This window comes from Agelaius tricolor, unplaced genomic scaffold, assembly GCF_023055355.1.
Source record: "Agelaius tricolor isolate 1412-34295 unplaced genomic scaffold, bAgeTri1.0.p SCAF_11, whole genome shotgun sequence".
NCBI classification, from domain to species: Eukaryota; Metazoa; Chordata; class Aves; order Passeriformes; family Icteridae; genus Agelaius; species Agelaius tricolor.
In genome coordinates, this window is record NW_027269271.1 from 28512630 (window position 1) to 28524938 (window position 12309).

General features: G+C 43.9%; 1 protein-coding gene across 1 annotated transcript in view; it reads left to right on the forward strand.

Moving 5' to 3' along the window:
* PATJ (PATJ crumbs cell polarity complex component) overlaps positions 1-12309 on the forward strand; it is a 144993-nt gene that overhangs the window by 30552 nt on the left and 102132 nt on the right. Inside the window, exons 15-16 of the mRNA XM_071435599.1 lie at positions 2296-2463; positions 3245-3373. Coding sequence (XP_071291700.1) covers positions 2296-2463; positions 3245-3373 — 297 coding nt within the window. The remainder of the gene's footprint in view (positions 1-2295; positions 2464-3244; positions 3374-12309) is intronic.

Genomic DNA, 12309 nt, shown 5'->3' on the forward strand with positions numbered 1-12309 from the left:
ACAAGCAGCCTTACCTGGGCCTGATACTTTTGGGATTAAAATATGATCAGCAAGGATTTTCTTTTTTTTTTTTTTTTTTTCAATGTACAGTGAGGTTGAATGCTGATTATTTTTAATAATGTGTTTGAATTATGACAGGCAGCACAATACCCCTCCCCTGCCCTTCATTGCAGCTAATTCCACTGTGTTCTTTTTCAGGAGTAAATTGCTTTTTTTGTGCCCTTTTGTCGTGGCATTTCCCTGCTGTTTGATGGCTGATGTGCTGAATGAGTGGGTGTAGGGCACCTTGCCTGCTCAGAGGCTGATTTCTGGCAGCTGCAGGAGGAGAAATGGGAGTCCCCAGGTCTGCTGGGGGGTGCAGAGCAGCTCTTCCCCATCCATCACGGGATGCTGAGAAGTGCTGGGAGCTTTCCACCACGCTGCCACTCTCCAAGCATTAAAAAATCCTTACGTGTGGATCCTTCTGCTTAAATAATTAACTAATGGGCGAGGCTGATAGCTCAGCACTTGCTGTAATTCTTGCAGAAGAAGCCCAGGGCAGTTTGTCTTGCCGTGGTGGAGGCCAGTTCCACCACTCTCAATTTTTCTGCTTGGCTGGGATGTAGAGTGTGAGAGGAGCTCTTGTGTTTCCCAGCAGTCCAAACTGTATTTACACTGCAAAAAGCACAAAGGGGGGGGGAAAACAGAAGTGATCAGGAAGCAGATGTTGGCTAAAGTGGGATTTCTGTGGAGCCTTGAAGATTGAAGGGAGATGTGGGAGGTTTATGGAGAGGCTCTGCCTCAGGTGCACAGGTGCCAAGGTGTGTCCATGTCTGGTGAACGTGTCCATGCTGTTTTCTTGGATCAGGTGTGGGCTCCTTTGCAGTGTGGGTGTGGAGGGAAGGGCTGAAGGTAATCCTCACCTATCCCCACTTGCTGTGCCTTGGTTCCTGCTGGGGACTTGGATGAGGGGCTGGATTCCCAAACCAGTGCCTACACTCCAGCCCTGTGGACATTTGCTTGGGAGAGAGGCTTGAGGCAGCCTGAAAGAAATCCCTGGAGCACACAAGGTGTTGGGATTGAGTCCACAGCAGTGATTGGGTTAAAGCCCTGCTCTTTTGGGGCTGCAGTGCTGGCTAACAAAGGTGCTTTATGACACCTGCTGGCATCCTGCTGTCCTCCTATTTAGGGACACCCCTGCGGTGCAGAGAGGAACCCTCAGGACATAAAAGGTTATAAAATAGGTAAAAGAGGATGAATCCCTCTTGTTTTCCTGCAGAAGCAGAGTCACAGAGTGACAGAATGGTTTGGGTTGGAAGGGACATTGAAGCCCATCCAGTCCCACCCCTGGGACAGCTTCCACTATCCCAGGTTGCTCCAAGCCCTGTCCAGCCTGGCCTTGGACATTTCCAGGGATGGGACAACTACAAAAAAAAGTGCAACTGCAGTATCCCATTTTTAAAGCACCATTATCTATCTGCCTGTCTGTCTGTCTGTCTATCTATCTATCTATCTATCTATCTATCATCTCTGTCTGTCTTATCTCTCTATTTTTATTTTTTTTCCAAAGTCTGTGGATTAGGACATCCATTAACAATGATCTGTTATCACTCACAATCTTGAGTTCATGGTATAGTAAGCTTGACCCTTGTCAGGCCTTTCTGGTTAGTTGCTTACTGTACAAACATTCTCACCTGTTTTCTGTAGGTTCTGTTTTAGTTTCAGTCCCTTTTTGTTAGATTTTAAATTGGCAAAGTTAGAATCAGAGAATCATTAAGGTTGGAAAAAACCTTAATGATTGGTGGTTTTGACCAAACTTTTTGACCAAAAATTTGGTCATTGAGCCAAACCTTTAAACTAGGTAAAATGATAGTTCTGACTTCAGTTTTTTGATCAGAGCTCAGAACCTTTGTTTACTTAAAATATTGTGGGAAAATTAATTCTTTTATCTTTTTAAATTCAAATATATAAGCCTAACACTTACAGAAAAAAGATCCCTGACAAAGAAATCAGTGAGAAAGAAATAAGAATTCTAGGAAAGGTTTGGGCTTGAAAAAACAATGAGCAGAAAAGAAGTTAGAGGAAGCTAGAGAGATATGATGCAGCAGACAGCAGTCACAAGATCTTGGAGATGAAGTTTTACAGTAATGTGTGTATTCTTCAGAAGCATATGTTAATAAAACTGTGCAAGCTGTGCCAGAACCCCCAGGTAAAGTCAAACTTTCAGGCTTGGGTGGGGAAAAAAAAAAAAAAAAAATTAAAAAATTTAAAATAATGTGGCAGGTATCCTTTAATTCTCTGTGTGTGGCTGTGCAGGTAAACGGGGTGCAGCTGTGTGGCAGGTCCCGGCGTGAGGCTGTCACCTTCCTCAAGGAGGTGCCACCGCCCTTCACCCTGGTGTGCTGCCGGCGGCTCTTCAGCGACGGCACCGAGTCCTGGGTGGACGAGCCCCCCGTGGCAGCAGTGTCCCCTCCAGAGCAGCAGGTAACGCTTCCCCCGACGCCCACTCGTGCTAAAGGGACGGTAAATTCTGTGGAAAAACCCCTGGGTTTGCAGGGGTTGGTGTTGAGGAGGTTCATTGTCCTGGGAAGACAAGGTGGGTAAATCACAGCGCTGCTTTGCTGACTGCACATCCCATTCATCATCCCCACACTTAATAGGTGAGTGAGAGCTCTGAATTACACTAAATCACATCCTTGCCACCATTAGCTGATTGCTTCCATGTTCTGAGTAGGTTTTTATAGAACTGGGGGGGGGGGGGGGGAAAAGATTGAAACTTAGAAGTTTTTTTCCATCGGAGGAGCTTTGGAGTCTCAAAGCAAACCTTGACACATGTGGTTGCTCCTGTTTGCAAAAGTATTTAGAGCTTGGCTTCTCATCTTTTCTGATTGCCTGGCCTTTCTATTAGCTGTCTGTGGTTAAATCTTTTATGCTATTTATTTTTTCCTTTATGCATCTAATGGGACAGCTGAAGTTCATCAACGTGTAACAGGTTAGTAATATCCTAACAATTAATTAGACTAATACACGGGTATTTGTGTGCCAGGTTGGGCTCTGATGCTCAAAACATGTAGGCCTGTGCCCAGGGGAGTACTCAAGGCAGCAAACTGGAGAAAACTCTATTCATAATGCTCAGTGAAGTTTTAATTCCATGAAAGGTCGCATTTTAGGGCATGTATGCATCATTAATAATCAAAATATTGAAGGAATAGTGTTTGTAAAGAACTGAGAGAATGGTATTTGATCCAGAGCTTTTCTTTTCCAGGTGAAACCCGAGGAAGACTTTAATCCTGAGGAGGAAGAAGGGGAATTGGCATTATGGTCTCCTGATGTGAAGGTTATTGAGCTGGAGAAGGACAAAAATGGTTTAGGATTCAGCATTTTGGACTATCAGGTATACTTTTCTGTATAACTTTATGCTAAAAATCCTTTTGATCCCTTGTCTTGCACGGTGCCTTAAAATGTTTTGTGATGCTGATTACTGAGTAATGGACTTGACACTTGGGCCTAGGGACTGTAGGGAAAAGTAATGGATTTTTGGGGCCAACTCTATTAAGGATGGAGTGTTCTAAACCTGATTATTGGACTTGATAAAGTGCAAAATCTTTCACCAAGCTGCACCCCATAACTCTGAGTTCAATGACTAAATGTTGGGCAAGGTTGTTTTTTTGTTGTATTTTAACTTAGAATGGCTTTTCAGCTGTCAGAGTGGCACGTGAAGGTTCTTGGGTATTAGTTGGAGATGATTATATTCTTAATTGTTAAACTCCTTAGAAATTAAGACAAGTCTTTAGTTGGAGGGAAATGCTACTAAAATTAACGAATCCTTCTTTCAAAAACCCTGTCTTCAATTAAATATGTAGAAACTCTCAAAATCTGTAGTCAGAATGAAACGTTCTTCATGTTTCTAGTCAACATGATATATTTTTTTAAACCTCCAGTCATCATATTTATAAGGAAATAAAATAGCTGGATCACTCTTTATAATAATATACACATCACATCCGAGTGCTGCCTAAACATTGTAGTTTAATGAAATGTGTTCAACTGTTGTACATAAATGTCAAGTGATATAAAATTCACTTTTTGATACAATAAGGCAGGAATTGGGAATGAATTAGAAGGAAAAAAAAATATTTGAAGTATTATGCAAACCCATTAATTCTATATTTTAGCAGTGCGATTTAAGATTACTGAAAATAGATCCTGTTAGTCATTTTAGCTGACACATGTTGTGTTGCAGTGCCAGCTCTACTCTAGAGTTGCTGGGAGTCTTTACAGAGCAGTAATACACAGATTTGCTTTTAAGTTCTCATATAATCAGAATTAATGAAGGCTTTAATAGCAGGCTTTTTATTTACTTATTCGCAGATGCAAATACACGAGCAATGTTGTGGTACTTTCAGCTAAATTTAAATACATTCTAATCAATTCTAAATGAGTGGTAAACCACTTAATCTCAGATCTTTATAATTTCAAGATATTTATGTATAAAGTGTATAAAGTGTGTTCTTTTGTTTGGGATTTGCCTCTTAGATCTTTTACACTTTTCATCATCTGCAGATTAATTTTTATAGAGAGATATCTGTGGCTCTGTGTGTGTTTATGTAAATACATCCATCACATCCTTGAGTGCAAGGCAAAGAAAATAAATAATTGTCCATGCTACAGTGGAGGCAAGGGAAGAAAAAAACAAAAAACAAAACAAAACCAAAAAAAACTGTGTGTGGTTCCTGGGAGAGTGTTTGGAATTCTTAACACAGATTTGCTGGGAAGCACAGAATTACAGCAGTGTTTAATTGTGCCTTAAAGGACCTGGAGACCCTTCTTTAAAACATGAAAGGTGTTTTTTTAGGCACATACTCTTTGTTTTACAAGAGAAAATTCAAGCTTTATAATGGCAAATGATACTGCTTGTGCTGTGTATCCACTGCTGATTTTGCTCCATTTGAAGAACACGAGTTTTAAATTTTTTTAGGTTTTTTTCAATGAAGATGGGTCTTGCCATGGCCCATCTTCATCCTCAGTGAGTGACCAGCCTTTCTAGGCTGCCACAGTGCTGATGGAGGTCGGGTGGGGAGGAAAATGCTTTTGAAGGGGAGATTTTGTTGGTAAATAACACACAAGGAGTGGCTCTGTCCATTGCAGAAATTCAAGGAAAGTTTGGTGTTGCATACCCAGCTTGGAGGAGGTGATGTGACTATCCTGGGTTTTCCAGATCCAATTATTCTGCAGCTGTTGGCTGAAATGGCACTTCAGAAACACTGGAGGGACTTCAGGAAGCTCAGTGGGAAGGGGGAAGTGGCATCAGGGTTAAAAAGTGATGATGCTCCATTGCCCCACCTGACTTTGCCCCACACAAAAGTGGAACAGCACCTTTGAGATGGTGAATCCTAGTGGATCCCAGCCCGGGGTGGGACTGGGGCTGCTCCCTGCAGTGTTCAGGGAGCTCTGGAGTGCTGCTCATCCATTTCTGACAGTGAGAGATGCCAGACACGCTGCAGAAGCACAAGAATGCTCAGCAGTTACAGACCAAGCTGCTCCCAGTGCTCTGCAAGTTTCTTCCTACTTCCTTTCAAGCACAAAGCTCTTTACCTTTCCATCCTAAATTAAGTTGTAGGATTAGATCCTGTGCTGAACACCCCTGTGGTATATAATTTATAATATTTGCCATTTTGTTTCACAAAACTGGCTGCGTGCTCAGCATAAAGGCTGCTGTGCCTCAGTTGTCCTAAATGCTGTGCTTCCCAAGTCATGCTCTGCAAAACAGAATTAATAAAAGTTCTTTGTGAGGCAGAATAGGAGTCTGAGTACGTGGAAAACTGAATGCTGAGATCGAGAAAATTATTACTCCGGCATATTAATTTTTAATGGGCTGTCTTTCTAATAATGTTTCATCTATCAAATAAATGATAAGCACATCCCAAGTGACTTGCAGGATATTCCCAGAAATGTACAAGCATAATTCCAATGCCTATATATTTTAATGAACTAATTACAAATTAATTATACCAATTATGCATAATCAATAGTATTTCTACTTTGTCCTGTGTTTTCTTTTGATTGTCTTTAGGGATTTAAGGGCTTAAAACAGAGCTTAAAACTTCCTTTTTTTTTATAAGGTTCATTAAACTTTGGGGTAGAGTTACCCCCTTTGCTATGACAGGATAGTATTTATATAGGATATTCTTCATTTTCCTGTGGTCTCTGTGTATTTAAAAAAAACCCTTTTTTTCCCCTTTGAATGTTGTAATTTGTAATTATGCTGCAGGAAATGTAAAATTTTTGAGTACTGCTCTGCTGGCAGCAAAGTCAGTACTTGGCGAGAGGGGAGGTGGATGGGAAGCTGATCCTGTGGATTCTTGAAATGATGGATTTTTTTTTTTTCTTTTATTTAAATAAGAAACACTGAAGAAGTCTTAAAATGAAATCTCCTGTGTTTTTTTCTCTTGTCATCACTGTGTTGGGACCTGGTGAAAGCTCCTAGGCCAGGCACTGCTTTTTCTTGATGGTGCTGTGGTGGGAAGGCTGCAGAGGTCTCCTGGCCATTAAAAACCTGTGCTTCTCAGCCTTCTGGCCAGCTCCTCCATGGAGCAGCACACTCTGGTCCCTTCATTTCCTTCTCCTTCCACTTGGAGAGGCTGCTCTGCCTTTCACCTCCTCACTAACCTTGATGTGGTGCTGCTGGCACAGGCGGTGCCAAGTGAGCTCCGGTGGGGAGGAGGGACCCAGGAGCTGCTGGTGGAGGGGTTTGGGATCACCTGGGGTGGAAAGGGGCTGCAGTCAGTGCATTTTGTGCTCTTTGTCAGCAGACCTGAAGGTATCCAGCTTAACAGTAAATCTGCCTGGCCTGGAGCTGATCACAGAATCCCAGAATGGTTTGGGTTGGAAGGGATCTTAACTCTCATCCAGTTCCAAACCCTGCACCTTCCACCAGACCCTCCAAGCCCCATCCAGCCTCCTGGCAGAGCTGAGCCATTGTTTTTGAGACCAATCCCTCTTCCTTAGAAAGAAATTGAAAGATGCATTATCAGTTTAAAACAGAGAAGAAATGCTGTCTAAAAACAACTGTGACCCCAGGGCATTAGAGCAAGAGGAAAGAAAAATCCCAAAAGACTTGTAGAGAAAATGAAGAGATCCCAGCAGGATAGAAGGTTCTTTGAGTCCTGGAACAGTGTTTAGCAAAGACCTGATGCATTGCAGGCCAACAGATTCTGTCAGTAATGTTTTACAGAAATATTGGAAAAACCACAGGTAGCTGAATTGCAGATTTCTTGAGGCAGTATTGACCAGAAGGTAACTTGAATGGTCTGATGAGCTTTTATCAAATTAAACAGAAAGCTGAATGGACTTTATGTGGAGCTTAATTTACTGTGCTTTGAAGTCAGAGTCTTTTTAAAGCAGCTGTTTCAGAGTGCATGAAACTGGAGAGGCTGAGGGGTGCAACAGGGAGGTTTGACATTTTACACAGCTCCTGGGAAGGACTGGGAGATGCTGTTTGTCCCTCTCTGTGCTCAGAGATAAGTCCCCAGTGCCTGCTTGCTTTGGCACACTCCAGCTGCCCTGGAGAGCTGTCTGGCTGGAGGAACTCATGGACTCACCTGCTCCAAGTGATCCATGGGAGCAGAAAGAGGCATTTCAGCACTCAGGAGCTCCAGGTTGCCCTGAATTGTGTGAATTGTGCCTGCCTGGGTCAGTGCTCCAGGGATTTTCCTGTGCTCTGGCAATAGGGACCCCACAGCTGCCTTATTCCTGCCTTCCCTTTATTATTAGTAGCAGTTTTTCGTGCTGTAGAGCTGAAGTCTCTTTTGCTGCACATTCAGCAGGTTATGTTTTGTCCTTCTCCCAGGGAGCATGGGAAACAATTGTTTTCTCTTTTCTAACAAAATCACTGCATAGTCATTCACGGCAGGAAGTGAAGCAATTTAAGTGTCTCCAAATATCTTTCCTCTTTTCTTTATGCCCCAAACAGGCTCCAGATGTAGAGTTAAAAAAAAAAAAGCAAACTGACTTCTTATTTGTAGAAGGTGGTATTCATGTAGATTATATTTTTTTTTTACTTTCTTGGTCTGTTCAGCAGTGAGATGCAGGCTGGAATGCTTTGACAAGTTGCTGGCTAAACGTTTGCCCTCTTGTGATAATTTGAGCTTTGTCTATTCTTGTGATAAGTTTGTTATGAACAAAGAAGCATATTCATGTCTTTGTTAAACACATTTTCACCTGATCATGTGATGGAAACCTGTGGCTTACTGGCAAAAGCTGCACAGCTGTATTAAAAAGCAGTTTTACAATGGCTATCAGCTTGGTACTGGGAAAACTGATAAAGGCAGCTTTTCTCCCATCTCTACAACCCATCCACATTCATTAACATCAAAGTTCTGTAAGCCTCAGTACCAGCTGTGTTGGTACTCATCTCACGGAGGATTTGCTTCTCTCCCCCTATGGGAAAGTTCTACATCCTTTAAATCATATTAAGCTGCTTCATGTGTAAAATAATTCTTAATAGTGTGTCATGAATTGAATTCAGTGTAGCTTTTTGAAAAATTCTCTTGGAGTTCAGCTTAAAAACTACTTTCCAGGACCTCAGAGCTGGTGAATGCAGTTGGGCACATTCCTGGAGAAGTTTCTGAGGTGTTCACGATTAGTGGGTTCCAAAACCTGCACCACTAATGCCTTGGGAGAGCAGAGACCACTTTGATAAGAAATCAAAGAGATTTCTGTGTGTCTCACACCAAGATCCAGACAGACCCACAGGAAGAGATCTGGAGAACCTGGAGGCAGAAGTCACATTTAGGGGTTGGGTATTCCCTGACACTGGGCTGGAGGGGGCCATCAGTAGGACTGTATATGACAAATTAGGGAGAAATCTCATAGAATTATTCAGGTTGGGAAAGTCCCCAACTTCAGTCCAACTGTTCCCATCAGCACTGCCAAGGCCAGCACTGCCCCGTGTCCCCAAGTGCCACCTCCATGGGGCTTTTCAATCCCTCCAGGGATAGGGACTGCCCTGGGCAGCTGTGCCAGGGCTGGACAGCCTTTCTGGGGAAGGAATTTTCCTTTGTACCATACTGAACCTCCCCTGGTGCAATTTGGCCGTTCCCTCTGCTCCTGTCCCTGTTCCCTGGAGCAGAGCCCGACCTCTCCAGGCTGAGCCCCTTCCCAGCTCCCTCAGCCCCTTCTGGGGCTCCAGACCCTTCCCCAGCTCTGCTCCCTTCCCTGGACCTGCTCCAGCCCCTCCATGTCCTTCTTTTAGTGACCTCAGGATTCCAGGTGCCTCAGCAGTGCCCAGCACAGGGGACGGGGACAGGCACTGCCCTGGTCCTGCTGCCACACCAGTGCTGACAAAAGCCAGGTTCCATTGGCCTTCTTGGCCATCCTTGCCATGCACAGCCAGGTTTTCTAGGAGAACGCTGGGGGAAACAGCGTCAAAGGCTTCACAGAATTCCAGGCAGACATATCCACAGCCTTTCCCCCCATCCACACTAAGCAGGTGTTGTGGTTTTGGCTGGGATAGAGTTAATTTCCCTCCTAAGTAGCTGGTGCAGCGCTGTGTTTTGGATTTAGCATGAGAACAATGTTGATAACAGGGTAATGTTTTAGTTGTTGCTAAGTAGCGATTACTCTGAGTCAAGGACTTCTCAGTTTCCCATGCTCTGCCAGTGAGGAGCAGCACCAGAAGCCAGGAGAGGTGTTCTGCACTAGCCAGAGGGATATTCCATAGGATATCATGCTCATGAAATATGATTTATGTGATCTATAAATGGGGGGAGTTGGCCAGGAGGGGTGCATCACTGCTCAGGAACAGGCTGGGCATCAGGACTGTGCACCACTTGTTTTCCTCAGGTTTTATTCCTCTCTCTCTCTCTTTTTGTTATGTTCCTTTTCATTATATTTATTAGTATTAGCACTGCTGTTATCTTTGGCTTTATTCAGTTATTAAAGTGTTCTTCTCTCAGCTGTGGTTACCCCAGGCAGACCCAGGGCAGCAGATTTTGGCTTTCACAGAGCAATGCTGATCCCCAGATTGTCCTGCATTCACTAAAGGACAGAGATTTTCCTTATCCCTCCTTTTGCTGTCTTGTAGGGCAAATTGTAGTAGCATCCCTCCTGTCCCTGTGAGCTGCAGCAGCTCTGGACAATACCTGAGTTTGCAGAGAAACTGGAGCATTACTGAAAACATCTGTTTTTCTTTGCTTTGTCGCATATCCATGAAATAAATGCTGAGCAGTATTATTACTATTAACCTTTAGAAATGTTTTCCCTTCTTCCCCCCAAATTCTCCAATCTGGTTGTTCTTTTTCATTTCCTGCTAGAAAGAATAGCTTTTAATAAAAACAAAAAAACCCCAAACCAAAGAAATTCATTATTATTCCACAGATGTCTTCTGCCTGCAAGAGAAGGCGAGAATTTAAAGGGACAAAACTGTAGCTGGATTTTCTTTTAACTGCTTGGTAAATCTCAGCCAGGCTGGGATGATGTGGATGAGGCTGGAGGAAGCTGTGCTGGCCTGGCAGTGGGCATGTGGAGATGATGGAGCAGTGGGTGTGGAGGAGCTCAGCCCAGACAGCTCAGAATTTGTTCTGAAATGATGAGATTTGAGGTATATGGTGGTGCTGATGGATAAGCATGAAGCATCCTGAAAACTCATGGAACTTATGAGGCGTTCTGTTTTTCTTAGTACCTCACCCTGCTGGAAGATGCTGCTCCCCAAATCCAAGGAATCCTGTTGCACTCGGAATTTTCTGTCTGTTCTCAATGTGATTCACTGTAGCCTTAAAATTCTCTGCAACCTTTCTGCCAACCCTTCTGTCTGCTCCCTGGTCCACCCTGTTCCTCATCCCTGGAGGTGTTCAAGGCCAGGCTGGATGGGACCCTGGCAGAGTGGAAGGTGTGGAATGAGATGAGCTTTAAGTTCCCTTTCAACCCAACCCAGTCTGGGATTCTGTGATTCTTTGGGCCAAATCACTGTTTGCTGATCCTTGTTGGATAAAACCCAGCCTGTCCTCTGTCCCCACTTCTATTTTGCAGCTTTTTCTGCAGCAACTCTTCCATAATTCATGTGTTTGCTGTTTGTGAGGCAAGGTTCTCATGCAGAGGAGAGCTCTGGTTTGTGTAAAAACACATCCTGCACTTCCACAGACTTTTACCAGTGCTGAGGCTGGCTCACCTCACTGGTGCAAGTGCTGCTGGGCTCTCTGCTTGGATTTTGAGTTCAGGAATTCTTTGAATCTGAAAGCTGATCAAACCCACAACCTGTGTTAAGGCCTGCTGAGCACAGGCTGTGTAGGTGATACCATTTATACTTTTTTTCCCTTGGCTTGTTGGAATTTTTTTCTTCTTTCCCACACATCTCTATCCCTTCTTTATCTCATCACACAGTGGCTTTCCTCCACTTCCTTATGAGTTCAGGGATTTTTTTTTTTCTTTATCTCTGTGGCTTTTCCCTGTAGTCAGCACTCAGTGTGTTTTTTCTGGAGCTGGAAAGTCTGAAAGTCTAAGATATTAAGAGAGTCTAATGAATGTAATCCCTGAGACTTTAGCTCTGTCGAGAGCAAATATGAAAGGCGGATAAAACCTTGGATGGATTGAGAAGTTTGATAAATTAAAAGATAGCGACGGGCACCTGAGTCCACTGCGCGGTGACTCTGAGAGTGCCCAGAGCCACTGCCTGTCTTTCATCTTTTTGCTTGGGAAGAGCAGTAGTGTGTGAGGTCTTTTCCCTGGGGTCCCTGCTCCACAGCAGAGGGGAGGGGACCGTGCTGTGCTCTCCAGACCCGGCTGAGTCACCCACGGCCACCGTGTTGGTTCTTGCTGGGGAAGGCTGATAGGATTTCACATCCCACATGATGAAAGCCTGCTGTGGGAAACCCATTGTGCCACCTCCTCCTCCTCCTCCTCTTTATTTTGCTGTTCCCTCTCCTCCTTTGGGTGGGGCTCTGTGTGGTTTGTTGCTGTTTTTTCCCCCCTTCCCTGCGAATTCCTGTTTCTTTGCTGACATTTCCCACAACAGAAGTTTTGATTAATGCCGGCTGCACACCAGAGCTTCTGAAATTCATTGCTTTATTCCCTCACTGCAGATCAATAAATAGTAATGTTTTATTTCCAGTGCTTTGCCTTACATCACAGCAAAGTTCAGCGTTCCTCCTTGAATACTGCTCTGTATTTAAGTTTGTGTTGCTTCAGCACATCAGCCTGCAGTTTATTTCTCTGGTACAGCCAGAGGCTGTGCGTTGTGTAATCTCCTTCCTGAGCAGCCCTGCTGACTGCAACCCGAGTACAAGAGGCAGAAGCAGGTCTGAAATGCTTCGAATTTCACTCAGATGCAGTGGA